Genomic DNA, 27,578 nt, shown 5'->3' with positions numbered 1-27,578 from the left:
GCGCACTGTTGGAATAGTGAACTAAAAAAAAGAATACAGTAGGTGGCGGTAATGCAACTTTTAGGGTGCCATAAAACTCCAAAGAAGAAGAAGAAGAAGTTGACGTTGTGTGTTGTGACCACATGTGACCACAGTGGGGCGGCACATGTAAACACATGTAATCTTACACAAGTCGTTACCAAACGCTGAAGGCCACCTCTGTTACATGTCGCAGCCCCTCTTCATAGTGTTTCTGTCTCATTGAAGGTAAGTCGTCTAGATTTCTTTAGACAGTTTGAAGTGTGAGGTTTCTCCAAAGTGTAATGGAAAACCACGTAGGGATGGATTTTAAGTTTCTTGTGTTACTGTCTTCTATGTTGAAGTCTCGTAACGTACTGTTCCCTTTCTCTGTACCTTGTTAACTGAGCCCCCCATAATGACGCAGTGTGTGCAAAAAAAAAAAAAAAAAAAGTACAAATACCCTGACCGTGAATTTTCATGTCTTTGTGGTTTGTCTGTGGCAGGAAGGAGCTGTAACACCACCGAGACAGCAATGAAGTCCATTGCTTGTTTCTCATCGTCCGTCAGAGCGGCTTGTCAGCACACCTCCGCTTGTTTCCCTCTTACTCGTGCTCCTTTTCTTTGCACTCACTCAGACAGATGCTCCAATGTGGACACTGCAAGCAAAACTGTAGCGCACTTGTGCGTAACCCCAGTTCGCAGTTTCCACAGCGCGCGCGTAAACACAGCAGTTGTCCAGCAGGTGAGCGCCGCACCTCCATCCACCTTGGTGCCGTCACCGTGGAAAAGAGAAGACGAACTCACCGTGCACCAGCTGGGTAGACGCGTGCCAAAACCAGCTGCACGGCCAGCTGCACGACCAGCCCCGCACCTCTCTCCATACAGCCCATACTCAAAACCTCAAAGCAACGCAGCTGCACGTGTCAATATGCAGGCTCTGTTTGAAGGGGATGGGATCCCTGAACTCTGCTCCAGGCTGGCAGATCTCCCCAGCAATGACCGGGCAGAGGGACTGGCTACTCTGCTTGGGGCATGTGTTGAATTTGACTTAAAAGCCGACAGCCCTCTGGTTCTCAGGCTGATAAACGAGTGCCTGCAGCTCCTCTCACGCAGGGACCTCGGGGTGGCTCAGCTCTGCCACCTGGGTGAGGCGTCCTACTCCCTGGAGGGCCACAAGTCAGCCGCGCTCACGGAGGTCCTGGACTCCGTCGGGGTTGCTGTGGAAGAGAGTGTCGTCACTGCCGGCGAGGCTGTCAGAGTGTACTCTCTGCTCGCTCGGTGCTACGACCCGTCCAGCCCGCACCACATGTTCATGCTGTCCACTCTGAACAGACACACACAGAGGATGGTCCACTGGCTGAAAGCAACGCACGTCAGCATGATACTGCAGTCCCTGCTGAAGTTGCAGCACAGACAGGCGAGTAAAGCATGGCCTCTTCTTTGATTTTGATGAAAGTGACACAAACAAAAAAAAATATAGTGGTACATGTAGGCTGTTTTTATAATGTGTAATTGCTGATGTTTGTTTCACAGGCCATTACTCTGGTGTTGAGGCTGTGTCACAGAGCATCTCAGGTCTTTCAAGCTTTTAGCGACGAAGAAGTTATCAAAGTTCTCTCTGCGCTCATGATCTTTGGACAACATGATGCTAAGCTCCTTGCTGCGATGGAGAAAGACCTACCAGGTTGGAATGCGTTCGTATTCACAGGGATCCTTTCAGACTTATCCCTTGCTTTTCTCTTCGCGGTGCCTGTTCTAAACAACAGGGGCGTTTGTGCTGTTTGATTGTGTTTCACAGTTTAGCCATGTGAGTATTTATTTTTTTTAGTTAACTCAGAACTTCTGTGCTGCTCCGTGTCAGACAGGCTGGGAAAGTGTGATCCGGAGCTGCTCAGCACCGTCATGGAGTACTGCATGCAGATGAGGTGCCGCTCCGAGCCCATCTTTGAGGCTGTGGCGGAGAACTTTGTTTGCCAAGCTGAGCAGCACAGCACCCTGCAGATAGCCAAGCAGGTTGTTGCCATGGGGAGACTCAACTATCTGCCACAGGTGAGGGCTCTTCATAATGTTCCAATCCTCTATATTCACATAACATGACAATTAGAAACTCAAGGTAAGAGCTAAGTAGCATTTGACATTATTGAGGGGTGATCCTTTTTTCACACTTGCTAGACATGCTGTACTCAATTGATAATGTACTCTATTATTTGTGAAGCAGCATGACATGAAAGTAATGTTTTCTCCAACTTGTGTTTTCCCTTTCTCTCTCAGTGCTCCAGTCAAATGTTTAAGAAGCTGGAGAGCATTTTGTCGACCAGGTTTTCCCAGTTCCAGCCTCGCTCCCTGATTGAAGTTTTGCACGCCTGCATCCACCTGGAGCGCTTCCCGCTCAACTACATGTCCAAGATCTTCAGCCCGTTCTTCCTACAAAGACTGCAAGGTGTGTGTACGGCAGTGTCACTCTCTCAATTTTATCAGGTGTTCCATTATTTCCTGTTTAAAGGAAGATTTGAAAAATGATGCACACGTGTATTTATGTCCAGTAGTGCCAGGCTGGCCATGTCCTTTACTGCTTGTTAGTAAATCAAGGATGCACGTTTTTAAATTCTACTGAGTTTCAAATTATCTGTTTTTGGTGATATAGTGGGACATTCTCAAACCTCCCATATAAAAAGTAAAAATAACATCTTTAATGTGGCATTAATGTCAGAATACTTGTATCAGGTTGTAGGTGAGCGCTTTGCTGAATCAAACAAAATGCACAGCTTTTGTGTTACGAGCGTCATCTTGTGGTGCTCAGAGGATGATGCACCGGAAGAACACACTCAGACAGTGTTTGGATAAGACATTCACTTTTGATTTGCCAGGAGAGCTTAAAAGATATAGGTTTAGGATATAGTTTGTTAATTTGTTGCAATAAATCTTACACGGAGAATTTGTCGGCCTCCCCGTTGCTATGGTTACTCATTTTAGATACCGTCTGCAGCGCATTAATTTGGAACTTGTGTAAATCAGTGTACTTCTAGTGATGAAAGACGCAACAGAAACCTCAAAGAACTTGGTCTTTTTCAATTCTGTTTTTTTTTTTTTTTTTTTATGAAATTTTCAAAATCCGAAACAAAAAACACCAACCAGAGTTTCCATTTTTAGACACTTCAAATCCATTATCTCCCCTTTACCCTTTCTGAAGATTATTTCCTTTTTAAGTGGAACTACTTCCATTGGTGTCCAGATATCAAAAGTTTATGGACACCCGCGTGCCTTCCTTCGGCCAATCAGAATCGAGTATTCACCTGGACCATTGTATAATGGTACATATAGAACAGAGTTTATGCTCAGTCATGTCGGCCAACACTCCGATATATAACAGTAGTCCCTATGTAATATTTGTGTATGTTATGGAATGCATGTGATGTAAGCTGTCCCTTTCTGTCTTACAGCACAGGAGGAGATGCTGGACAAGAATACACTTGGACAACTGACACAGCTTCACCTCGCCACCTCATTAGAGTGCACTCACTACTGGGTGAGAATAACACACTCCTCCTTGAGTTTTTGAAAATGAAAACCCAGTTGTTCAATGAGCATACTAAATCTGTTCAAGTAAACAAATCTGTATGTCTTATTCATCAGGGCCCCAGACTGCCTTACTCCCTCCATGTGAAGAAGTTCTCCTCTGAGGACTGGGCCTTTGAGACACCTGTGGAGAGTCTCTTTTACAGACAGATCAAAGGGCCGCTTATACTGCTGCTGGGGGGGAAGTTATATTCTTCCAGAATCTTAACTCCCAGTGGTTACACTGTAGGTAAGCAGCATGCATAGAAATAGTCATAAATTGATGATCAAAAGGGAGAAAATACAAATTTAATGCACTGCTCATACAAAGGTAAAGACACTACATGGACCTCGGATACTTTTTTTTAAGAATGACACACATAGCCTGCTGAGATACATTTTATGTGTATCTCTTCTTCGTATTGGAAAAGGAATCTTCTCCTGCTGTACACACTGTTTTTGTTTCACCTTTCTCTCTAGATGTGGAAATTTGCCTGGATGAGAATGGATACATTCTGCCTCCGTCTCGGTGGGATAACGTTCACAGAAGGTAAGGGTTTCCTCCACATGTTAACTGTGTCTGAAAAGAATGGGCAAGGGAATTTCACATCAAACTACTAATACATATGAATTTTAGTTTGAAATTTTGAACATTTTGGACCAAATCTGGCCAATTAACCTTCCTCCCCTACAGAGTTGTAGATAAGCAGCATGACACTTAGCCCTGTTTTTCCCAAACTGTTCTGTCATGTCTTTATGCGTGTAGGCTGGCACTGTGTTTGGATGGTCAAAACCGATTCTGCAGCAACACACAACACCTGCTGGGCAAGGAAGCCACTAAAAGGAGACACCTCTGCAGGATGGGCTATGAGGTGGTGCAGGTAGGTTTAAGGACATTTGTCAGACGAGTTGTAAGCATGTTCATGTTTGTAAAAAGTAGTTATATTTCAGTTCCACATCTTTCATCCAATGCTGATCAACAGTTTCTTACATACTTGTGTTAATATTTAAAGGTCCAGTATGTAAGATATTTACTTAATTAAATCATAAAATAACCTTAATATATTATATACATTAAGGAAACATGCTGTGTTGAAGTGCTGGCTTCTCTGTCAACAGTGCAGCAGCCAGTATGTCCTTCTAAGTTTTGATTCGGATTTCTGAATGGTTTGTTCATGTTTTGACCAGAGAAGTAGACAGCACCCCAACATAGCCGTTTTGCCCCTCGCCCTCTGTTTGCCAGGCAAACGGCAGACCAACAGGGGTTGCAGCGATAGAAGCGGGCAAGCAAACTGGATCAGATATAACTGATTCCACCTGACCTAAAAAGCCTCAGCGTTGTTCTAATAAACTCCACGACCAGAAACGTAGTTAAACTAGGATAGATATCCAAGATGCTTTTGAAAAATGGAGAGAGGTTAGAACGCAGAAAGGTTTCAAGACTGTTGCCGAGCTGGCTAAACACTGAAGCTTCAGTGTCCACCACATGGCAATCTGCATGCACATCGACTCTAGGGAGGAGGGGGGCGAGTGAGACAGCTCTCTCCAATCTCTTGAATTTGGACTGCAGTACCCATTTTAAACACTACATGTCAGTTACATTTTGATCCTTTAAGTGTTTCCTTTGGTGAGCTCCAAAATAATCAAGTTCTTAAAACTGACATTTAGAAGGTTTTACTCATCAATTGGTCATACATAGTCATAGAAATATTAGTGTTGAATAAAAAGATCCACTAAGATTTCTGCTTCTTTTCTCTCACAGATTCCTTACTTCGATTTCGAGCGGATGGGAACTCGTAAGGAACGAGTCAAATACCTTCACAACAAGATCTTTCCAACCATCTTCAAGTTCAGTCACCAATCCCAATGACCCATCAAGGACATTAACTGTTGACATACACCAAATCTAACAACCTTCCTAATGTATTCACAGTGAATACGCTTGAGATCTTCAGGCATCTTTGTTTGTAACCATGGTCCCCTATTTTTGCATATTTTATGAAACAAAGTGCCTTTTTAAGGGTCAGAGTAAAAACAATGTCAGAGGATCATTTTACCAGAATAAGATACACCATGTCTGAAATGTCAAATCAGTCAGGATGAGTTATTTTTTCTTGAAAACGAATAAAATCCTATTGATTTTTAATATGACTAAAGAAGGGAAGACGTCACAGCAGAAATGCTGCTTCATCAGCTTTAGGTGTTACATTTATTTGACATTTAGCCCGATGACCTGAGAACAGTATCGCTACTTTTTAGGCCATAGTTGCACTCTTTGATTCCAGGAACTTCAAAATGAGTTTAGCAATGTTTTCAACTGTGATTTATTTATTTATTGTTAATGACCATGATAATTGTCTGTCATTATTTATGATTCATTTAAGAAATAAAGTACACCATGCACATATTGAGTGCCACAGACTTCTGCCCTGTTGTGCCTCATTTTTGGGGGTTTGTAAAATCAATTAGAGTTAATTAATTTGACAAGATGATGTTTTATTTGATGCGGTAGGATGTACAATCAATTATTTCATATTATACTCGAGGATTATTTTCAAGAAACAGAAAACACTGAGAGCTTGGGTCAGGCGATGCTCCTGCTGGTTCCTTTCTGTTTTCTCTCTCCTCTTCAGCCTTTGCTGTTGAAGTCATTGTGTTTCTAATGAAAAACAAAAACATTTTGCAATTAGTGTTTTATTAATTATCTGATAAATGCTTTAAATATAGGTAACATCCAGAGCTACAGTTTGTGTGTATTATATGTATCTGTCTTCACCTGAGAGAAACTGGTGGCAGGGTAGCTGTGCGGGGATGTGCTGTAAGGACCAGCTCTCCTCTGACAGCTTCCATCATCAGGTTCTGGAGGGTGTTCAGCAGAACATCTTCACTAAAGTCAGCACGCACATGTATTGTTTGCTGTGTGTTATCTGTTTGAGGCCTTTCTATGAAACCTCCACCTGCAGTCTCCTGACTGTCCACAAGGTTGTGTTGCCCCCTTTGCAATGCCATTGTCCCACTCAAAACCTGAGGTTTGGGTGTAGTGTGAGATGTAGATGAGGGAGGAAGCGGTGCTGGAAGGGAGGCTGGTAATAAGGATTTGGAGGAGTGACTAGTTTCTTGAAGTGGGTATGTAATGGGCTGTGACACCATGGTTATCAGAGACTCTGTGAAGGCTGAATCATCAAGGATGTCCCTGTTGAGGAGATCAGTACATACATGTGGATGAATACTTTCTGGCTCTAAAAATATATATATCTCCTTAAATATTCTTTAAAATATAGATGTTCACTCCAGTTCAGTGTGGACCAATGAATAAAGTGTCTAAAGCATGGATATGGGTGACAGTATTTAGTATTACCTGAGCACAGAGTTGAGTACTTGCATTAGGATGTCCCTGTCAGGGCCATGTGAAGGAGGAGATGTGCTTGAACTAGTTGTTTCAGGTGTCAGGGGCATGATCAACTGATGGCATCTGAGGAAGAAAGCACATGCTTTTTTGCTACTGAACAGAAATACTGACATAAATCTGACCTTGAAGGTAGAACATACTGTACATCAGACACCTGTATGATTCAGAGTCAAAACCTATTTCCTGAACAATTCTGTATACACATTTGTAAATTGTAATTTGCATGAGATTACTCTATCTTTGATTCTAAACGAGTGATGTAAGAAGAAGTCTACCTATAGTGCTCATTGAACTGATCAGGGAAGTGTGTGATGTAGTCCAGAAGTCCATGTGAGTGTGCTGTAATGCCCAGATGCAGCAGAGCAGGTTGAGGGGGTTCAGGGCACGTCAATACTTTGGCTTTTTCTCGCTGTGCCCGTCGGTCAGCTCTTGTTATCTTGGTACATATAGTGCCCACTGTTTCATAACTAGTCCTGGCACAAATTGGAGGAAGAGTCTGGATGGGAGAGAAAGTGATTCAAAACACACAAGCAACAAGAAAGCCTGGCAAAGCACTATTTACACCTCATGTCACATTCACCCATTTACACAGCGATGGCAGAGACTGCTATGTAAAGTGTCCATCAGTATTAAGAATCCCATGCTGCTGACATCGCAGCAGGAGCAATTTGGGGTTCAGTGCCTAAGGACACTTCAGCATGTGAATGCAGGAGCTGGGGATTGAACCTCTGACTTTACCCTTGAGGGACAACCAATTCTACCACAGCCTCTCTTAGTTATGAAGCGCCGCTGTCATTACTTCTTCGTTCTTTCAAATTGATTCTGCAGTGGCGTTATATCGGTGTCCCAGTTACAATAGCACAATGTATAAAGAAACAGTGGAGGCTCCACATACAAAGACACACTCAGACACACACACACAGCACTGTTCTCCCAACAGTGATTAAAGTGTTCCTGTTTTGCCCATTACTACCTCTGATGTTGGCAAAGTAATTGGATGACTTGGTCCCACCATCATGCATCTCAGACATTTATATTAAAGGAAATACGTTACAGGGGCATACAAATTGTACTTTGAACTGGCAAAATGCATGGGGCTTTTAGATTTATTTTTTTCACAACTTTCATGAAGGAAAATGTGATACTAAACCCCCACCTTGTATTTCCTGAGTGGTGGCCCTTTTCTTACTGGTGCTGCTAAAGGTTCCTTTAAAAGAAGAGGTAAATACAGTGAGGAGGAAATTGTTACATTACAGTCAGAAATATAACATTGATGTACTCTGAGAAAGAGGAAATACCTCATCTGTCAGAACTTTTGGGGTTTCTGTAATGTTTTTGTCCGTGATAATGAATTCTACTTGCTGTCTTTCTTTCTCTTCCTCCCAGCGCTGCAAAGCATCTCGATACTGAGTCATTTTAGCCTCCTGAATAACCTGGAAAGAAGAATTCATTAATGTAACAAAGTGTACGATTGTAGACCTGCTCTTTCTGTAAAGTTTCATGAGATAACTTTCCTTTTAAGTTGGTGCTGTACAAATAAAATTGATTGGTTGATTGAGTTTATCATCCATAATTTGCAGAGAACAGCCAGGACTGCTATCCCATTAATGCGACTTTAAATATACAATAGAATGGACATGGTACCTGACAGAGAATGTCCAGCTGGTAATGAGTGGGGTAGTCCGAAGAAGTAAATGTAAGAAAACAAAGGGAACTCTCTCCTGGATGTAGAACCCCCTGCTGTGGATGTATCTGTACCACCTGATTAAAAAACACACACACAAACATGGACATACACACACACACATGATTAACAGTGATGTATTTATTTATTTTTTACCTTGAATTCTATATTGTGAGGTCACACAGATAAGAGTATACATGTCTACAAAGTAACTAAATACAAAATGTGCTAGTATCAGTGCATATACCACCATTCCTGTACCTGCTGATTGATCTGCCGCGGGAGGTCCCATGTATAGTGGACAGTGTCTGTGTGGGAACCATTGGTCAGGTAGAGGATTCTTGATGATCTTGAGCACACAGGGATATCACCCAGAGAGACACTGTCCTCGGACAGAGACACCACCTACACATTCATATTGCACAGACACGCATTTGAGATGAATGTTAACCTTAAAATGGTGAAATTAAAAAACACAACAAAACATAAGGAACAGAAAGCCAGATAAAGTTACATTTGAATATAATTTGAAAAGACAACTGCTCGTACCTGTCCTGGGAAGGGAAGCCTCTGAACACAGGCCTCAGACATTCTACAATCACTGCAGTGAAATTGTTTTGTGAAGCACATTGTGGGAGAATTTAACCCACATCCCTCAAACGTCACTAGTGTGGAGTCTCCATCCTGGATATAGATGAGAATATCCATCTGGCAAATATAAACCAGACAGGACTTCAAATAAAGGAGATGGGATATTCATTGAACTAGCTTTAGTCAAAAATGCTATTATTTGTGTTATCTTCTTGTAAAAGGCTATATATGACTCAGTCCTTACATGGTACATCTTAGCCTCTAGTGGAGAGAAAATCCATTCCAGCATGGTTGTCTCTCCTGGTAGGATTTTTCCCTCTGGATTTAGGCAGCACAGCACTGGATGGTTAAAGTTGTCCACCTGTAGCTGACATAACACATCTCTGTCCACCTTATAACAGACTGCCACTGCACCACCATTGTGTAGTTCAAACCCCTGCAAAGATACACATATGTTAAGTCTTGTGTAATGTAAAAAGTTGGATATATTTTAAATAGACTGGATCATAGTCCAGTCTCCCAAGGAAATGATTTGTAAATATACTCATTCTAAAAGTTTCTGAATAGATTAAAAAGAGTATTCTAATAGATCACTCTGTTTTTCTTCAGGTAAATAGCAATGAAGCAGTAAATTTGTAAGGAAAAGCATGTTTCTTTTCAGGAGAACAACAGGAGATTTCAATTTCAGATTTAATGGTCAATTTCTGCTTAGAGGGCCACATCTATATTGGAAACCACTTCCGCAAGTACTATAAGAAGAGATATCTGTGGTAACTGTTTGAGTGAAGATATGCCAGGCTCACTATGCAAGTCCTAAAAGGCATTAAGTTAAGAAAAGAAACCCACCTGCCTGGGAGGATTATAGTCCCCAATCATAACAGAATCGAAAACATGACGTTTGGAGGCAAAGTGGAGATATGGTCTGTCTCTCTCCACTGTCAAACCCTGAAAGTTCATCTGCACACAGAACCACAACACAAATACATGTCAATTAAAACATAGAACTTTTACTAAATAGTTGTTCATCATACTTAGGGATTAATTATCCTTACAGGATATTCCCTTTAAAGCTATTCTAGAGAATATATTCTTCTTCATAAATGGAATGAACATTCTATTATAGGTAAGGCCCTAAGGTGACTTGAATCAATTGGTACAATTCTGCCTCACCAAGATCTCTCTGCCAAATGAAATTTTGAACACGACAGGAAACCGATCCGTTCCAGTGAAGTTGTGACTGTGGGGACAAAGTTGAGATACTTTAGGGATCGTGTTAGATAAAAGACACAATTTTAACAAAATTCCCTTTAAAATCCTATGAACTTAAAGGGATAATCCACCCATTTGCATTAAGCTTTGTATCATTAGAAACCTGGTAGTATTTTTGAAAGGTCGTGCATCCCGCCCTCATTTTCCCCTGAGATGGGAAATCTTTGTATTGTTAAGTCTGAAAAGGAGCTTCCGATGACGCAAAAATCAGCATTTTGCGTCATTGGAAGCTGTTTAGCGGGATGAAACTACAACGCTAGTTCCTCATATTTTCGACCACTGAAGCTACAGACCTATCACAGATCAGTGGGTGGGACCTCACTCCCAGAAACGAAACTTAACGTCCTCCATATTGCTTAGAAGATATGCTAACAGGCTATATGGAGAAAGCCGATAATGGCGAAAAAATATAAATATAGTGGCGAGACGGCTGCTGCCGACAGGCCGGTCTTGTGTCTTGGCTGCTGCTGCCGCTGGCCACCAGGACTACCGCTGGCTGCCGGCGGTGAGGACGAGGAGACTGGTAGTGTTTGCCTATGGACACAGACATAGAGTCTGTTTTCTGCCAGGAATTTCCAAGATACCGATTCCTTCTGGAAGAAATCTCGGAATCAGTTGAGGAAACGGCCTTATGTAGTACTGCAGCTGCTATCAGGAGGAGTGGGAGAACTAGTAAATATGTCTGTAAACCTGACCTTAGTGATAGTGGCCTGCGGTGCTGTGCATTCTGGGATTTGGTGTCTTTCATCCACATGAGCCAAAAAGACACTTTCTGCCTTTTCTCGGCCAAGAAGGCACCAACCAAAAAATCAAATTTCTACTACATATATGACCCAATGTCAATACAGATTCATGTTTCAATGGGTGAAGTATCCCTTTAATAAATACTAACAGCTTGAAAATATTAGCAAATTCTATTCATTTTACTGCACCCTGCAAAAAATCTCTGACCTGTAACTGAAGCATACTGCCCTCTGTTGGCCGGGGAGCAAAGTCCCAGAACGTGGAGAAACACTGAACAGGCGGTTGTCCTTAATCTGTCAAGGAAATAAATATATTTATATATAAAACATTATTTTTTTTATAAAATAAAGGTAACATCTGAAATATCTGAACGCCTGACCTTCATGTGGTTCAGCTCAGTACTGCTAAACTCTCCTGTCTCAGCCCAGTACTCCAGCTCTATCTGTTGGTCCTCTGGAAACAAGAAGGCCCTGAGTTTGAGAAGAAGAATCAGTAAATCAGAGATTATTAATGATGAGCAGTTACATTTTTTTTAAAATAATCTCTATAAAGCTCCACTTAGTGTAACTTGTATTTTTCATTATACATGGTGAAACGTATAATCGTTAATGTCAGCTGCACTGTAAAATGAACAATTCCCTACAAAATACAAACTGGACGCTAAATGTAGCCTTCACTGAATTGAATTGACTTGCATTTACAGTTTTCGATAATTTCATTACATTTTCTACAGGACTCAGTCTTGTGGTCATGTATGATCTTGCACCCTTCTGTATTTTATTGTTGTGCTTGTTTGGTTCTATTTTTTGTGTTTCTGTTGGTGAGTTTTTTGTATTTTAAAGGCCCATCTAGGGATAGGCATTGCAAATTAGCTTAGGCTATAAATGCTGTAGTGTGTGGCATCAGCTTACTTGCTCCATATTTGTCCCTTAACAAATAAACATGAAATAAACTCACCAGTCTACAGGGAGGGAGCCGGGGTTGTGTAACATCAGCATAAAAGTTGAGGGGTGTGAATGCAGGGGAGCAACACTGAAGTTAAAATCCAACATTGCTTTAGTGAAGATGGAAGGAGAGGGGCTCATACTACAATAGAAAGAGAAGAATTGGTCATGCACATAAACCACATTTTATATGCAAGTATTAATAAGTGAAAAGAAAATCATTTATGATTGTAACAGTAGAGACAACCCAAAAAATGAATAAGCCGTTATTTATTTTCCAAGTATAATGTGAACTTCAGTATAGTATTTCAGTATAGACCTGCCCCGGCCTTACCTGTGCCTTGTGGGGGTTCTGTGAGTGAGTTCTCCAGGGGAGGGGTTGGAAATCAGGTGCTCATTGAGGCTGTCCAATGAGAACAGTTTCCACAGACGCACCTTGCTGAGTCCGCTTACACTGCCACTGCCGCACACGTCAATCACCTTCAGGGTGGGAAATACACCCTTAGCTAGCACTTCACACACTGCTTGGGGAGGGGATAGCACATTTCCTGAGGACAGAGACATATTAAAAAAAGGAGGGAGGGCCGTGAATAAGTGAAGTAATAAAAAACTGCAGAACACACAGTTTGTATAGTGTAGGTGTGCTTTATCATCTACCACTAAGATTCAGGGTTTGGTAGCTGATGATCCACTGGTACGGGGCTCGTCTGTGTGGTCCGACTGTAAATTGCAGCAGCATTGTGGAGTGTGAGGCAATTGTACCCCTCTCACGGTCCAGTTTCAGGGCTAATAGGGTAAAAAAGGACATAATTAGTCGACCACACCTGTTCATTTATGTTATCTTAACAGGCTAGATGGGCTCTAAAGTTGGAACTCCTTATCCACCTTACTGATAAATGCATGTAATAAAATAATTTGTCAATGTCATTTACATTTAGAAAAATTACCACAAAGAAGATTATTAGAGAGAACACCTTTTGGCTCCGTCTGGGGGTCATTAATAGGATCCTCACTCAGAAGGCTCTGCTGTACAGAGAGACAAAATGAGACGGGGCAGGGGCTGCTGTTGACCAGAGGAACCTCAACTGAGCGATAGCCTCCAACCATTATCTCTCCAACATCCAGAACTTCTTTCTCTGCCTAGAAAAAAAAAGTCTGCACTCAGCTTGGTTTGGCAGGCTTAAAGACTAATTTATGCTCCTATTGGTGAGTGCATTAGAATTTTCTTGGGGGAAAAAAACAGACATATACAGTCCCAGTGCAAATGCATGTGGCAACACACAAACACAATTGAACATATATTAACGGCAGCTATTTTTTCTCTGATGAATTTTTTTGTACAGTGGGAAGTTCACATGCTGTCATAAGATTGTACTGCTGTGTTAAAAAGTTGTTAAAAGCAGGGCACCAGTAGCCTAGTGGTTAGTGCTTGCACACCCCATGTATGGAGGTTATAGACCCCAAAGCGAGCAGCCCGGGTTCAAATCCAACCTGTGGCTCCCTTCCTGCATGTCATTCCCCACTTTCTCTCTCCCTGATTTCTGACTCTATCCACTGTCCGATCTTTATAAAAAGCCCAAAAATAAACCATATATTTTTTTTTTAGTTGTTAAATGGCAGGGAATCTCATATAATTTTAATTTGCCAATGATTGGTCACCTACTGAAAAGTAAAACTCTGGAGATACATCAAGCTATATTTTATTTGCAAACCTCATATTAAATAACTCTATCACGATACTTGAATTATTTTCATCTTTCACTTGCCAAACACTTGAGGAGCAAATAAGTGTTGTAAATCGTTCTGCCTGTATTCATGTAATTTGCACAGCAGCCTTTGAGCTTCCCTACCCTGAGTTTGACATCAGAGATAAATGGTGTTGGAGAATATGGTGAATGAAAGTCCTACCTTCAGGAACCCTCTAGAGCCAATTCCAACCACTTGAAGGACAAGATGAGATTTGCCTGATCCATGTGTCTGGATCGGCCAGAAGGTGAGAGTAGGTTTAAGTGTGTATGCTATTTCCTCCAGCGGGCTGAAGGACCAGATCTGAACCTGTAATATTACCAAGTCAGTCAATCATTCAGTTCCACGGCCTTTGATAGCATAGATTTATGCATGGTTTTGTTAATCTCTTACTGAGCTCTCATTGGGCTGCAGTTCACCAGCATCTGGTTCAACACAGATAAGCTCCTGGTCTGGCTCTGGAATGCTCCATTTGAAACTACAAAAGGAAATTCACAGAAAGCCAGCTGTATACCAGATTAATGATTCTAGCTCAAGTCTAGCCCACAAAGAACAAACTCAAAACTGAAAGAAATACAGAATGACAATTGGCAACAATCTTCAAACTAACCGTAGAGGTAGGCGGCTGAGGTTCCTGATGCGGTGGGAGCGCTGAGTCTGTGAGCCCACAGCTGTCGGCAGGAAATATAAACTGCCATCTCCTTCCAGAGATACACACAGCTTCTCTGCAACACTGACAACTGCCAGTTCCTAGAGAACGCAACAACAGAGGCACATTCAAAAACCCGACAAAACAGTATAGTGAGTCCAACTGCTTTAGAGCCATGTATTCCTGTGCAGAGTAAATACTACCTTTGTGTGTTTTGATGCATTGAGCTTAAGGTGTAAACTGAATCCCTGTTTGGGACTGTCTTCAGTGGGAGTTGTTCTGAGAGTAAGGATTTGGTGATTCGAAGGCTGGATCAATCCACAGCTTGGCACTACAGACAAAGATTCTGCCAAAACAGGGTTTGAGTTGCGGTCCAGATAGAAAGTGAGGGGCAGATCTCCACGATTCTGGAGAAGCACTGTCCTATAGGAAAGAACACTCAGGGCTGGGAATACCTAGAAAACAATACCAGAGTGTCTCCTCTTACCAAATAGCAGAGGGAAATTGTACTTTATGATGGTTTTAGGGAATATTTCACTCTGACAAGGCCTACAACTAATTTCTACGATACATTTGAAAACAGACCTTATATCTTTTGTTCTGCATATTGAGAGCATGACACAACTTTAGATAATGGACAAACCAGAGGAGCTGGATTAAGGCAGTAGGAAGAAAGATGTACTTGACACTTAACATTTTTGTTTATTCTCATGCTTGTTACTCACCACTTGAGGGGGCTTCAATGAGCAGCATGGGATGAAATGCTCTTTGCCGGGCTGAAAGGAGTGGCCTATGACTCTGACAGTCACTAACCAGGGTGGAAACAGCAGTTGCCCTTCTAAGAGATGATTTTCCTGCAGTATCAAGGCAAGAAAGATGATTGAGTGGTGGCAAAACTTGTTGCATGAACATTTTTGCTTCTGAGCAACAATAAAAATATGCCTCCACAGAAGTTTTCATGGACATGTTTTCAAACATTAAACACTTAATTAAAGGTCACTATATTCACCATTAACTAGTTGCTTACTGACATGCTAATTAGTAGCATACTGATTTACTTTATAGTTATTATTAAGTGTGGAAAACTACTTGTGAATTTGTTTTGAACAAGACCTAGTTTAAGAATGGGGAACATATTCTGAGTTACAAAGACTGAATTAGGAGTTATTTGGACATTACTACAACAAGAAGTTTTGTGCTTTGTTTCATGAGAATAGACCTACATAGACTGAATAGACTTAATGAGAGTAGAACTATAATTGTGGCAGTAACCTTATAAGGGCCATACTAAGCAAAGCACATGAAGATTATAATTCATGTACAGCTCCCTAACTTACTTAATCAATAAGCAGTCATTTGATGGGTATTGAGGGGAAACTCTTTGTTAATGGCCTAGTAGCTATAGAATATGGTCATGTAGAATAAGGTACTAATAAGTGCTTCATAATGACTAATAAGCAGCCAGTATGCTACTAATTATCATGCTAATAAGAAAGTAGTTAATGGTGAATATTGTGACCTTAATACAGTGTTGCCACATTTATATAAAAAATAAAGGCACCACCAATTGATGAGAGGACATTTGAAAGATTATTAAACAATATTACCTTACAGTATGCAAAGCACTCAAGTTGTGCTTCATGCAGAGTATTAGGCTTCTTGGGGTCAAAGTTCACCCTGAAGGAGGTGGATTTTAGTGGAGCTAGGTCACATAACAAGGGAGAGACAGAGAATGGAGAGTCTCGGGCTGAAGTCCACACCAGGCTGAATCACAATGACAAAAAAAAAGAGAAAGAAAAACAACAAAACAGATGTTCTGGTCATGTTTCATATAGAGAACTACACAAAAGTGTCAACGTGGATATCCAAGGAAGGAGTACCTGAGTTTCCCTCTGGTGTGGTTGTTGATGGACACTGACTGAGACGAGGTGCATGAATTAGAAAACGGGGAAGACATTTTGTGATCAAACAGTAGCTCATTGGGCACCACAGTTACATGTGGAGATGATGAAGAAGAATTAGAAGTGAATGGATCCATGCACCCCATGCAGGATTGGAAATAGTCCTCCATGGGAGTTCTTGACAAAACACTGTCACTGTCCGCTTTTTGGTGTGACTGTTGGAATATGACACAAAGAAAACTGTAAATGGATCACACTAAGCCTGTACTGTAGCAATGAACTGTATCATTGTAACACTGCTGTTCATAGGGGATTTAATGTTTACTTGTGAGATATTAAATACACTAATATGGTCATCTTTAATCTCTGTTTTACACCTTACCTCCTCCAGGGGGCAGAGCACTCCTTGTTGCTTCAGGTGCACATTTTGATCTTGCTGTACGGGACTGAAAGTATCTGTTGGGTCTTGTCTGCGGTACCAGTGGAGCTTGTACAGAACCAAGTGTTCAGGTTTCAGTACGGCTGGTTTCTGGAGCTCTGAGTGACAAGTTCCAATCAGGTCAAGGAACATGGGTTCCTATGAAAAAGATTAGATAGATAGAACAAATTGTCTTGTTTATGTTTTTGTAGGTTCTGAGAGTGAGTGTACGTCTACAAACTGGTACCTACCCTGTGCAGTATAAGACATGCAACTCTCCTGTGATGTGCAATAGGCTGTGTTGGCTTGTAAACTGCCTTCAGTATGATATAGCTATGTGGGTGGACAGTGCCACTTGCTGGCTGGATGCTGAACACACTGTGCCCACTACAGTCAAGGTCTAATTGGTAGATCGCCTCAACGGGTGAAGAATTAACCAGCTGCACTGTCTGCACAACTTTTTCTCCTTTCTCAACACAGCCGAAGTCCAACACAGAGGAGGACAAGAACACTTCAGGACCTATTTACAAAATAAGAACAACAATTCAACATGCAAGTATCAAATTTAGGATTCAGGATAAAGGTTTCACTTTCTCTTTTCATTTAAACGACTTTAAAAAAAAACATGACTGAGATTGAGAAACAAGCTAATTTAAGTATTTTTAGATTTTGTATGTTCATTTCTGTTTCCTTACCTATGGCGTTTCCAGTGAGTTTCAGGAGAGTTTCATTGAGTGCCCCACTACATTTAAGAGATAAGTAGTCGACAGAGACAGTATCCACCACAGCAGGACTATAGGTGACTGTAACCCGAAATGAACCGCCAGGCGCCACCTCACCTCTGGACTCATCACAGCTGAACAGTGACCCCAACAAAGGCACGTCATCGGACAGTGGTGAAAGACAGAACAATGCATACACCTGGATAAGAGGGGCAAAAACAGAGATGAGAGAGAGCCCTTTATGTGTGTAAATTTGCATTTACTGATCTTTATGTACTACTTACAGGAGAGGGGTTGAAAATTTCAAAAGATTTCTGTGAACTTTGGCCAACAGCCACAGATCCAAAGTGTAGCTCTGGGCCACACTGTTCTTTTCCATCCTTGCTGCCTGGAGTTTTCATGTGAAGACATGGATACTTAGCTAAAAAAAGGAGGCAAGGCAATAGAGTAAATATTGGTCTGTATTTACCCCTTGTGTTCTTTCAAACAGTATTCTGAGATTAACTTTATAACTGGTTTTCATATGGTTCAATCCATAGTTCTGAGTGGAGATCAGTTGGGTAACATTAAGGTTCCATCAGTAATTTTTTCAACATATTCTATGTTTTATTTATTTTTATTCTATAAACAATACTGTTCGCCTACTTTTTTTTAATCTAAGTAGAGGACCTACCTGACCCATTTACATTTGGATCACTTGTTGTGACGACAACAGTACAGTGTGTACTGATCGTACAGCCTACGGCAAACTTTACTAGTCGGGATACGTTGTCAAAGCTAGTAACTCTTAACATGTATACCTAGTCCCTGTAGGAGCACAGTGCAGAAGCTTTCAGGCTGATCCTCTTCTCCAAACCTGCAGTAGGCTTGTTGTTGGTACACGAGCGCCTCATGAGGTTGGAAAACAACAGTGATGTGACACTCCTGGCCCGGCTCTAACAGGCCTTGTTCAGGACTTAGTAGGAATGGTCCAGAGCTCTCCCACTGAAAGCATGTCTGGAGTTTACTGCATGAAAAAAAGTGCAAAAAATGCAAAAAAGTGGAAGACATAAAAAGGAAAGGGGGTAGGATTAATAAATTAATTCACAATAGGGGTGTGATTTCTCATTCCTCAAGACAACTAATAGACACGTCAGCACATAAACCCAAAAACAAATAAAATTAAAATTTTACAAATCATGCTGATGATTTTCCTTAGTAACTCCCGGGTTATTCAACACTCCTATCTCTCTGTGTTATTCTAAAACAGACTCATATACCTGAGATTTTTGAGCAGGAAAGTGGTATGTACAGAGTGTTGAACGGCACAGAGTGGCAGCAGCACAGAGTCTGGCACCTCAAGGGCAGGACATGGAATGATTGCACGGAGGCACACTTGGAAGCTGCCATCTTTACATTGAAATTCAATGCTGTCTTCATATTCACACTGTCACGAGTAGACAGACACGTAAACACAGAGAGAAGGCATACAACATTAGAAGTAGAGTCCAAGGTAACATCTCTTGAACTACTTTGTGTAAAATATTTTTCCTTCTTGTACAGTTACTTATAGTTAAGTGACTCAATGGGTTAATATATTTAATTTGCTCAGAAAAGCATCCAGACTTATAAAAAACTCTTTGAAAATGTTTTGTAATGGTCCCATACCTTTTATGATGAAGCTAGTAGCCTGAAAAGTGGATACCACATTCAAAAGCACTGGGAACACTACTTTTAAAAAGAGATATTCAATATATTACCCGCTGGAGAGGTCTGAAGATGATTGGCACTGAGAAAGAAGTCCCTGGGCTGATGAAAATTATCTGGGGTATCAAGGTGGTGAAGAACTTGGACCCAGGAGGCCTGCAAGGGAGTAACAAAAAAATGTATTTGATTACTCAATAATCTATTTGTGTACAAAAATGTGCATCATTTGGTGTTTCTAAGACCTGACATGTAGCTTCTGCAGCTTGCTGTGTATATTCTTTAACACCAATGTCTTGGAGAACTCTTTTTCCAAACCCCAGTCCTCCCAGACCAGCTCTGCCTTCACTTCTAGGCCTAAGAAACAGCTTTTTTGGCTGGAAGTTTTGCGCTGGTGATTTCCACCCCACTGTCTCTGGCTAATCCCTGGATCATGCTGGGTATGGTGCAGAAGATGTGCCTTCTGGAGAAACAAATGTACATTTATTTTCAACAAACATACACACATGGAAAATGACTAATGGCATAATGTTTGAGGCCATGCAAAATACTATCATGCAGCGTAATGACAGAATCGGGTACATAATAACAACAAGCGAGAAATTATTATTGATGTCATTATTTTGAAGTTACTTCAATTTCCCTCCCAGCGTTGGAAGGCTCCCATCTCGCTCCTGAACCCAAATGGTCCGGACCTCTTGCCTCAGCTAACATGACTGGAAACGAAGAGAAGGAATTCAAACTTTTATAATTATGAAATAATAGAGGAAAAAATGATTTGTAGCTGCCTGATGTTAACCGTGGATGTCATGATTCTTATTTTACACAATTGACGCCTTTGTATAATTCAGTCTCATTGAAAGAGCTATGTAAGACAATTGTAATGAGCTAATATCTAACACGGGGCGTATAGGACAAAAGGACTGCTTAACAAACAACACTTATAGGCCTACTTAACTAAACACGGTTGGTCTAAAGGCAATTCTTACCTTCTTCCAAACGCCAAAGCTTGTGGACTGCTGTTATTTGGTCATTTCAGTCGTGATAATACCGATAACAACAGTCACCAGAATGAGTGAGTGGAGTTTGTTAGGCACGGTGTTACCATGGCAACAAGCAATCGTTTTGTGTCGCTTCGTTTCCGCAAAACAGGATATTGTCGAACTGCTAGATTTAGATTTAACCAATAAAATCTAGCAAATACCACAGCTATGAAATACGATATTATACACACAGGCTAAAAGCATTTATGAGTTACAATATTACGTATTTCGAATGAAATGATCAAAAGAAATCTCCTTCCAAACAGAGAGTAACTCACGCACTGTAATATAAAACTTAATAATTGTTCACTATACACATACTCGTTTTTTCAGTCTGAATTTATTTTTTATCAACACATGAATGAATCTTTCTACCAGGACATATTACAAACTTTAATATATTAAATTATATTATATTAAATTATTAAGACAACATAACAGGTCACAAAATACAAGTAAAATATCATATTAACAAAAACACCCCAAAACAATACAGTACATGCAGCCATTTTTCATTGCTCCCATGTGCCCTTGTGTGTGTGTGTGTGTGTGTGTGTGTGTGTGTGTGTGTGTGTGTGTGTGTGTGTGTGTGTATGTGCACATGTGTGTCCTTAACTTTAACTTTAAGTTGATACAGTGAAATAACATGCTGTTTCAGCTATATAGAACCATACAAAGAGCCGAATATTATATAAAAAATAATCCATTTAGCCAAAGTATTGAATATTTTTTTAGTTTTGCATATTGATGGAATATTTGAAGAGCAGCTGTAACAGACAGGGATGCACTGTTAACAATGTAACACAACAATAATTACTTCATGAATCGCCAAGTTAATTTATTTTCTCTTTATCCACTGTTGTTAATGGAAGTGCTATATTCCCCAATACATAAAAGTAAGTACATGTACGTTCGTAGATAAATAAAACTATTGCAGATGACAATGCAGGGGAAAAGGATTTCAAGTGAACTGGTTGAATAAAAATGCATCTACCAAATCAGAATCATCTGTTGATCCTGCGGTCACGATCCAGATGTCCAATTTTTGCTGTCATCAGTTTTCATCTCAGCCAATGTGCAGTCGTTGATATATTTTGTGCTAATTTGGAATCACCAGATACAAATAGATTCAGGTGGAGCTGTGAAAAATCAGTACATTTCTTCATGTCACAATGTTTGTGCACCCGTTTGTGTTCTGTATTTTCTTCAAAAGAGCATTAAATATATATGAACAATATAAACATGCTGAACAACATAACTATGGGAAAACAATACTTCTTGTTCCTAGGCCTCTCTCCTCCAGCTCCCCCTCTGAGTAGGACCTGTAGTTAACTGGTCCTCCTCCAGAATGCCTAACGAAGGCTTCAGGGCCCATAGAACCTTCCCCCAGCACCTCAATCTCATCTTTTTCCCCCTCTTCCTCCTCATCGATCTCCTCTTCATCCTCCAGGCTGGAGCTGTGGGAATCACTCTGAGGCTTTTGCAAATCCATCCCAGTCCTTTCTTTGTCAGTCAGTGAGGAGGTGAGTGACGCTTGCTCCTTGGCCTTGCGACTTCTCTTCCATTTCATACGTCTGTTCTGGAACCAGATCTTAACCTGGTTAAAAACAGACAAAGAAAATATGCCAGGTAAAGAAACAAGTTCTGAGTTGTTTTTTTTAGCAAAATAATTGTTTTCATTATCTGAAGGGTTTTGATCTAGGGAGGAGGTTGTCAAAAAAGTATCATCATCCTGTTCTAAGAAGGGAGGAAAGAAAGCATATTTCCTTTGAGTTTGAATCATTAATTTGTGCTCTGTTTTACTTCCCATATTCTTTTTAGGCAAAAGTAACAAAGCGTGCAAAATGGTTGATTTATATTTGTAATTTTTTTAAATAGGCTTATTCTTATTATGAAAACTCTACAAAGCATCAAAACATGATAGTACTTTTCAGCTTTTATCAGCTATAATCAACAATACTGTGCTACAGAATGAACCTGCAAATAAGTTGACAGAGACTAAGGGGATAAGGGAATATACTCTCACACAGTTGTTTTGTACAGGCTACATTTCATCGTACAACCTAAGACTCTTACCTGAGTCTCGGTCAGCATGAGGGAAGTGGCCACCTCGAAGCGTTTAGGCCTGGACAGGTACTTGTTCAGCTTAAACTGGTTTTCTAACTCAAGCAGCTGCTGGCTGGAGAAAGCTGTCCTGGGCCTTCGACACTTCCCCAACAGACCCGCCTGAGAATGACCTGAGAGTGGACAACAGAGAGAGGAGGACACAGAAAGAATAAGAAAACGTCCATTAAACATTTTATTTTTTTTTAGTTTGAATACATCTTGGAATCATTGGTTTCAAAGCTTGATTTAGTTTCATGTTATTGAAACAGGGATATCAATATGACTGTCCTGCTTGTATATCTAATTTCCTTGCTGCTGTGCCTTCACATTTATTGCTTTGATGTGAGGTCGTGGTGAGAAAATATTACTTCAGAGGGGTAATAAACCATCACAGAGGGACCATTACCTTAATGAAAACACCGTAAACGTTATCATTTGATTAAGTAGTACCTCAGTTCCTGGTGTTACCTTTACCGGAAAATTTGCACGTAAATTTAACGAGATAGATTGTCCTCAAGCTTATTGGAGCTTTCCAATGTTATGGGCCTTTCAAAACTGACACCCATACCCAGGTGTCAGGAAGCACTTACAAGAAAGCCTAAACATTTACTCTGGCCTGGATCTTTGTGAAATAAATACAGTAGCCTATTAAATTAAAAGGACAATGTAGGCCTATACATATTCATTTTAGTCAGGTATAAAACTGGAGTAGGGGTTCTATAACCTGGCCTTTGTTAAACCAAGGTCAGTTCGTAAATTAGCCTATAAAGATGGGGATATAGGCAGTTTATTTTTATTTAAAGAAACTGCACATATCCTCAACTTTATAGGCTTATTCATATACATACATGTCCCCATTTAAATACATCCTACATGTACATCCTACATCCTAATCGTATGGCCCTATATACACCTTTATATTTATATCAATATTTATTAAGCCCCCTTTAGGAACACATTAGAAGAAAATGAAAACAATAATTTCAACAACAATTGGCTAATACAAAAAGGAAAAATTAGTTATGCATGAATAATATATAGGTTAATGCAGGTTTTACCAATAATAATTTGTTCATTTAACCGAGTATCCCATCTTTAACAAAATTATCAAAGTTATTTCAAGGCTGCTCTAAAACAAAGCCTAATTTAAGTTTTAGCCTACTTCATTTTACTTGTGAATTAACAATAATGTCCATTTACCATCCTAACATATATCAAGGGTTTTAAATTTAGCAGTAGGCTATCATGCAGGAGACAGGGAGATGATCTCACCACCATAATCTCCCACTCTTGGTATCATCATCCCGGCTCTGATCCAGGGCTCCAGCGGGTGCGCCGCGGCCATGGTGGCCGCTTTCAGTTGCTCTTGGTACGGATGGACCAGCTGTGTAAGGCCGGGGTATATGAAGGCGTGGTGTTGGCCTCCGAGGGCCGCTAGAGGATACATGGAGCCTGGGTGCATACCGAGGAGACCCCCTTGGTGCAGAGCAGCGAATCCGGACTGGGATAAGTTGAAGAACTGAGATTTGGAGAGAACTCCATGATGGATTGGAGAGGAGTTTGTTGGGTTTGTATGAGGGGAAGGCGTCTCTGAGCCGCGGGGTGACACCGGACTGCCTCCGGGGCTCCTGCTGTAGTACAGCCCCGGGGACGCACCGTCACTGTCAGTCCTCTGTTCAGCGTCATGCGCCAGAAGCGCATCAATGCGAAAGTTGTTTGCTTTTTCCATGGTGGTGGTCATTCTGTCCAACGATGTGTACAATGAACCGCTAGTGTTAATAGTGAGACACCCGTGACTCACTACTTTTTACTTTAATTTAAGAAGTAAACTGCCGTCATGAACTTTAAATTGATCTGTAACTTTAGAACTCACTAGGCTACGTAAACTGTTATTCTGAATGCTATATTATCACTCCTCTTCCCCGGAGAGATGTCTACCTTTGATCAACTCCACTCCGGCCCCGTGCGTAAAACCCACTTCACTCAAAGCGACAGTGAGCAGAAAATTACTCGCACCCAATAGCGCCATAAACTTTGCTCTGTTGTGATTGGCCAGAGACCAGCAGCACATGGGCAGGGTGTAATCTAGGCCTCCTCTCAAGGGTTAATTATAAATGCAGTGCTGTATCAGCTAAGACCCACTAATAGCACAATAAATTAAGAGGTTCAAAGTATGATTATGAATTTTATAATTCTGAATTTTCTTAATTATGCACAGTCCTTTTGATATAGGAATTATGGTTCTTTTGTTTTTATGTATTTATTTATGATCTTTCTGTCTTTCTATTCTTTCTTTCTTCCTCCTCTGTTAAACTTTAATGTCTTTCTCAGGTGTGACTGAGGTGTAACTTTCTCAGGACAATCCTGCCCCCCCCCCCCCCCCCCCCACACACACACACACACACACACACACACACACACACACACACACTTGATGACTATATTACCTTAATTGCTGTAATCACACTTTGGAAGAAGTAATTTATAATTTTACAACTAACTCTTCATTAAATTTTATAACCTGCTGAAGTTGACATAAACCCGACCACTCTTATCAGAGCTTGCTGCAATGATTATGGGTTATCACCACACCATGGAGCTGTTTAGAGGGCAGTAAACTGATAGAAAGCAAACTCATTTTCTCTCCCTGCAGACCAAAGACACACACAGACACATAAGGACACAGGACATCAAATCCTGTTGAAGTTGTATTTTGAGTATTCTTTATAAAAAAGGAAAATAGATCCAAATAGTTGTCCATATCTTAATGGATGGTGTTTATCTATTAGAGCTGATTAGGGTTCAGTTGGATCTATACAGTTCCAAATCTATCCTAACTTCATTTACGTAGCCTTCTGCCAGTTTAAGCAGTGTTGACTTCCTGAGCCCGGTTTATACAGGACTGATAAGAGACGTCAGACGCCTGGGAAAACAAACTCATGAAGACAAACACCAACACCTGCTGAACAACCCAACATATAAAACAAGCTACACGGATGTATATGTGTGTGCATACATGCATGTGAGCATTATGATAGTGCTTAGACATTAAGCGTAAAAAACAACGTTGCAGAAGAGAAAGCTTTAAATCGGTGAATTGTATGACATAATTAGCATTAGCAGCAGTTTTAGACTTCCTCATTTGAACTATACACAGTGGCACAAAGAGGCTTTTGATGTTCTTTGTTTAGAGTCGTCCAAAGAAGACACAGGTTACTCATTTACAAGTATACAACAGGTAGAGCAGTGAGGTGAGGAGCTGAGCTATAGAGAAGACATGGTTGTTGATAGAGGAGAGACTAGAAAACACTGGGGAAAAGATTTGCAAAAAAGTTGTCGAAGTACGTTTTTTTTTTGCTCACCAGGTCTATCATTGAAGTTTCATTTTGTGAAGTTAAATATTTTCTTTGTGTATTGTGATCACTCACTGTCTCCTTTCTCAAACAAATTAAATCCAACCACACACTCTCTGCTCAGTTTGATTTATTATCTCTATTAAATATCTGCAAATTAAAGATGATGCATTCTACAAGGCATTTGGTTTTTAGTAAGCCTTTCTGTTGCTCAGCCCTTCTTTGTCAGACAGGTCACACCAGGAGGCCTTGTGTAAAACAATTAATACACTTTGATCTGTTATACATTACATGTAGATAAGAACGCCGGAGGATATAGCTCACAGTTTAATAAAGGCCAACAACTTATCTTGTCGGTGATATCCTAGCACAAATATGACATCATTTGAGATAAGAGAATATGAAGGACACCGCCTTTTATAATTCACACCACTGAGAGATATCGTGTTTTATAATAGAAATGTGTTTTATGGTCACTTCATAGTCATATTAGTAACCCTTAACAAGAGAGTCTTTGTATTCAAATAATCAGTGCACATAGCTTTTATCTCTTCATGAACATATTGCACAAATAACTTGATACTTTGTTCAGTAGTTTAGAGGGGTTAGGGGATTGATTGAAGTATCAGAAGATAATTTATTATTTTCTGAAATTTTACAATTTTAAATGGAAACATTGGTCATCATTCACATTGGCATTTATCCAAACTAATATCAGGAGTCAGTTTCTATACCAGCCTTCAAATGTAATATATTTAAGTCTTCAGTGTCATTAAAGTAAAGTTTTAAAAAAGAGGATTAAATTGCAAAGATTCAAGAGAAATTCCTAAACTCAAACTGCTCCCCAAAGAGAGAAAAGTAACCCAGTCAGTGCAGAGGGGTTGTTGTGACGATTTTGAAGTATTATATTTTGGGCCTTTTTTGCCTTGTTTGACAACAAGCTCTCTTAAGTACTTTACAGGCCGCTTGCTCTTGGTTATGATGTTGTTTGTGATCAATCTAAGATTATCAGATTAATAGATGTGTGCCCGTGTCTGTGTATCACTCACGTGGAACTTTTGCTGTGGAAAATATTAAATAAGGATTTTTCTACAGCTTGCTTTTAATCATTTCCTCTCACACCTACCCCCCATTGCGGTTTCAGACATTAAAAAGATCTGTATTGATACTGTCAATCTGTATGATGGTGGTCTTGTTTGCATTTGAAGGTCATAAAGAGGCATCAGTATTAATTCCGGTCGGTTTCAAAACCAGCTATAAACTCCACACAGGAGCTTTAATATTCTGAAATTGCAGGAAAACAGCTAAGCGGCTGTCTAGTTGAGTGACATGATTTCAGAGATAAGATAAGATAAGATAAGATAAGATAATCCTTTATTTATCCCACAACGAGGAAATTTACAGTGTTACAGCAGCAAAGAGCAAAGATTGCGAACAGAAAGTGAACACAGTACAATTTAAATAAAAACAGAAAAATTAAGAATGTACAAAAAATAGATAGATACTAAAAATAGATTTAAAAAAAAAAAGAAAAATAAGAAAATAGATCAGCTGAGCTGCAGTATTGACAAAAAATAGTCAGAATATTCCGTGTAACACAGACATGCACACAGTGCACATAAAGTATAACACGTTATTGTACAAAGTGGATTGGTAAACATAATATCACATTAATATAACATTATTATTGCACAATGTCAGAGTGAGGACAGTAAAGGTGCCACAGAGAGCACCCAAGAGCCACCAAAACAAAGCCAACAC

At 40.4% G+C, this 27,578-nt stretch overlaps 3 protein-coding genes across 3 annotated transcripts; 1 reads left to right on the top strand and 2 right to left on the bottom strand.

Moving 5' to 3' along the window:
- The first annotated feature begins 120 nt into the window (after positions 1-120).
- Positions 121-5,980, top strand: LOC132987004 (FAST kinase domain-containing protein 3, mitochondrial-like). The gene is made up of 9 exons (XM_061053763.1): positions 121-246; positions 504-1,684; positions 1,862-2,049; positions 2,272-2,440; positions 3,441-3,526; positions 3,634-3,805; positions 4,036-4,105; positions 4,322-4,436; positions 5,318-5,980. Exons 2-9 carry the CDS (start codon positions 1,519-1,521, stop codon positions 5,423-5,425), a joined length of 1,074 nt encoding a protein of 357 aa, XP_060909746.1. The 5' UTR covers positions 121-246; positions 504-1,518; the 3' UTR covers positions 5,426-5,980.
- A 28-nt stretch (positions 5,981-6,008) lies between these two features.
- cfap65 (cilia and flagella associated protein 65) lies at positions 6,009-19,750 on the bottom strand. Its single transcript, XM_061054659.1, has 34 exons — positions 19,726-19,750; positions 19,561-19,672; positions 19,372-19,474; positions 18,892-19,058; positions 18,433-18,638; positions 17,917-18,053; positions 17,606-17,831; positions 17,162-17,430; positions 16,875-17,069; positions 16,472-16,707; positions 16,199-16,355; positions 15,317-15,445; positions 14,795-15,046; positions 14,553-14,692; positions 14,336-14,420; positions 14,105-14,251; positions 13,171-13,336; positions 12,854-12,982; positions 12,531-12,744; positions 12,210-12,338; positions 11,632-11,722; positions 11,460-11,545; positions 10,410-10,476; positions 10,086-10,196; positions 9,484-9,675; positions 9,198-9,356; positions 8,910-9,053; positions 8,609-8,725; positions 8,263-8,397; positions 8,121-8,171; positions 7,240-7,460; positions 6,914-7,027; positions 6,332-6,748; positions 6,009-6,214 (listed from the first exon to the last, which is right to left on the bottom strand). Exons 1-34 carry the CDS (start codon positions 19,748-19,750, stop codon positions 6,091-6,093), a joined length of 5,253 nt encoding a protein of 1,750 aa, XP_060910642.1. The 3' UTR covers positions 6,009-6,090.
- Positions 19,751-20,686: 936 nt separating this feature from the next.
- Positions 20,687-24,471, bottom strand: LOC132987003 (motor neuron and pancreas homeobox protein 1-like). The gene is made up of 3 exons (XM_061053762.1): positions 23,737-24,471; positions 22,435-22,595; positions 20,687-21,955 (listed from the first exon to the last, which is right to left on the bottom strand). Exons 1-3 carry the CDS (start codon positions 24,203-24,205, stop codon positions 21,617-21,619), a joined length of 969 nt encoding a protein of 322 aa, XP_060909745.1. The 5' UTR covers positions 24,206-24,471; the 3' UTR covers positions 20,687-21,616.
- Positions 24,472-27,578: the final 3,107 nt, after the last annotated feature.

The sequence above is a fragment of the Labrus mixtus genome, chromosome 13 (genome assembly GCF_963584025.1).
Source record: "Labrus mixtus chromosome 13, fLabMix1.1, whole genome shotgun sequence".
Classification (NCBI taxonomy): Eukaryota; Metazoa; Chordata; class Actinopteri; order Labriformes; family Labridae; genus Labrus; species Labrus mixtus.
The sequence above is the reverse complement of the archived record's forward strand: the minus strand, read 5'-3'. Positions and strand labels throughout refer to the sequence as shown.

What these genes read in the sequence shown, in the direction of transcription:
- LOC132987004 (XM_061053763.1), top strand. Translation starts at nt 1,519, where the DNA reads ATGTTTGTTTCACAGGCCATTACTCTGGTGTTGAGGCTGTGTCACAGA. An exon ending in TAGAGTGCACTCACTACTGG is followed by an intron (nt 3,527 to 3,633) that starts GTGAGAATAACA and finishes CTTATTCATCAG; the next exon opens with GGCCCCAGACTGCCTTACTC. An exon ending in TGGGCTATGAGGTGGTGCAG is followed by an intron (nt 4,437 to 5,317) that starts GTAGGTTTAAGG and finishes TTTCTCTCACAG; the next exon opens with ATTCCTTACTTCGATTTCGA.
- cfap65 (XM_061054659.1), bottom strand. Translation starts at nt 19,750, where the DNA reads ATGATCCAGGGATTAGCCAGAGACA. An exon ending in CCAGGGATTAGCCAGAGACA is followed by an intron (nt 19,673 to 19,725) that starts GTGGGGTGGAAA and finishes GCTGTTTCTTAG; the next exon opens with GCCTAGAAGTGAAGGCAGAG. An exon ending in CACACCAGAGGGAAACTCAG is followed by an intron (nt 16,356 to 16,471) that starts GTACTCCTTCCT and finishes ATTGTGATTCAG; the next exon opens with CCTGGTGTGGACTTCAGCCC.
- LOC132987003 (XM_061053762.1), bottom strand. Translation starts at nt 24,205, where the DNA reads ATGACCACCACCATGGAAAAAGCAAACAACTTTCGCATTGATGCGCTT. An exon ending in AAGAGTGGGAGATTATGGTG is followed by an intron (nt 22,596 to 23,736) that starts GTGAGATCATCT and finishes GTCCACTCTCAG; the next exon opens with GTCATTCTCAGGCGGGTCTG. An exon ending in TCATGCTGACCGAGACTCAG is followed by an intron (nt 21,956 to 22,434) that starts GTAAGAGTCTTA and finishes GTTTTTAACCAG; the next exon opens with GTTAAGATCTGGTTCCAGAA.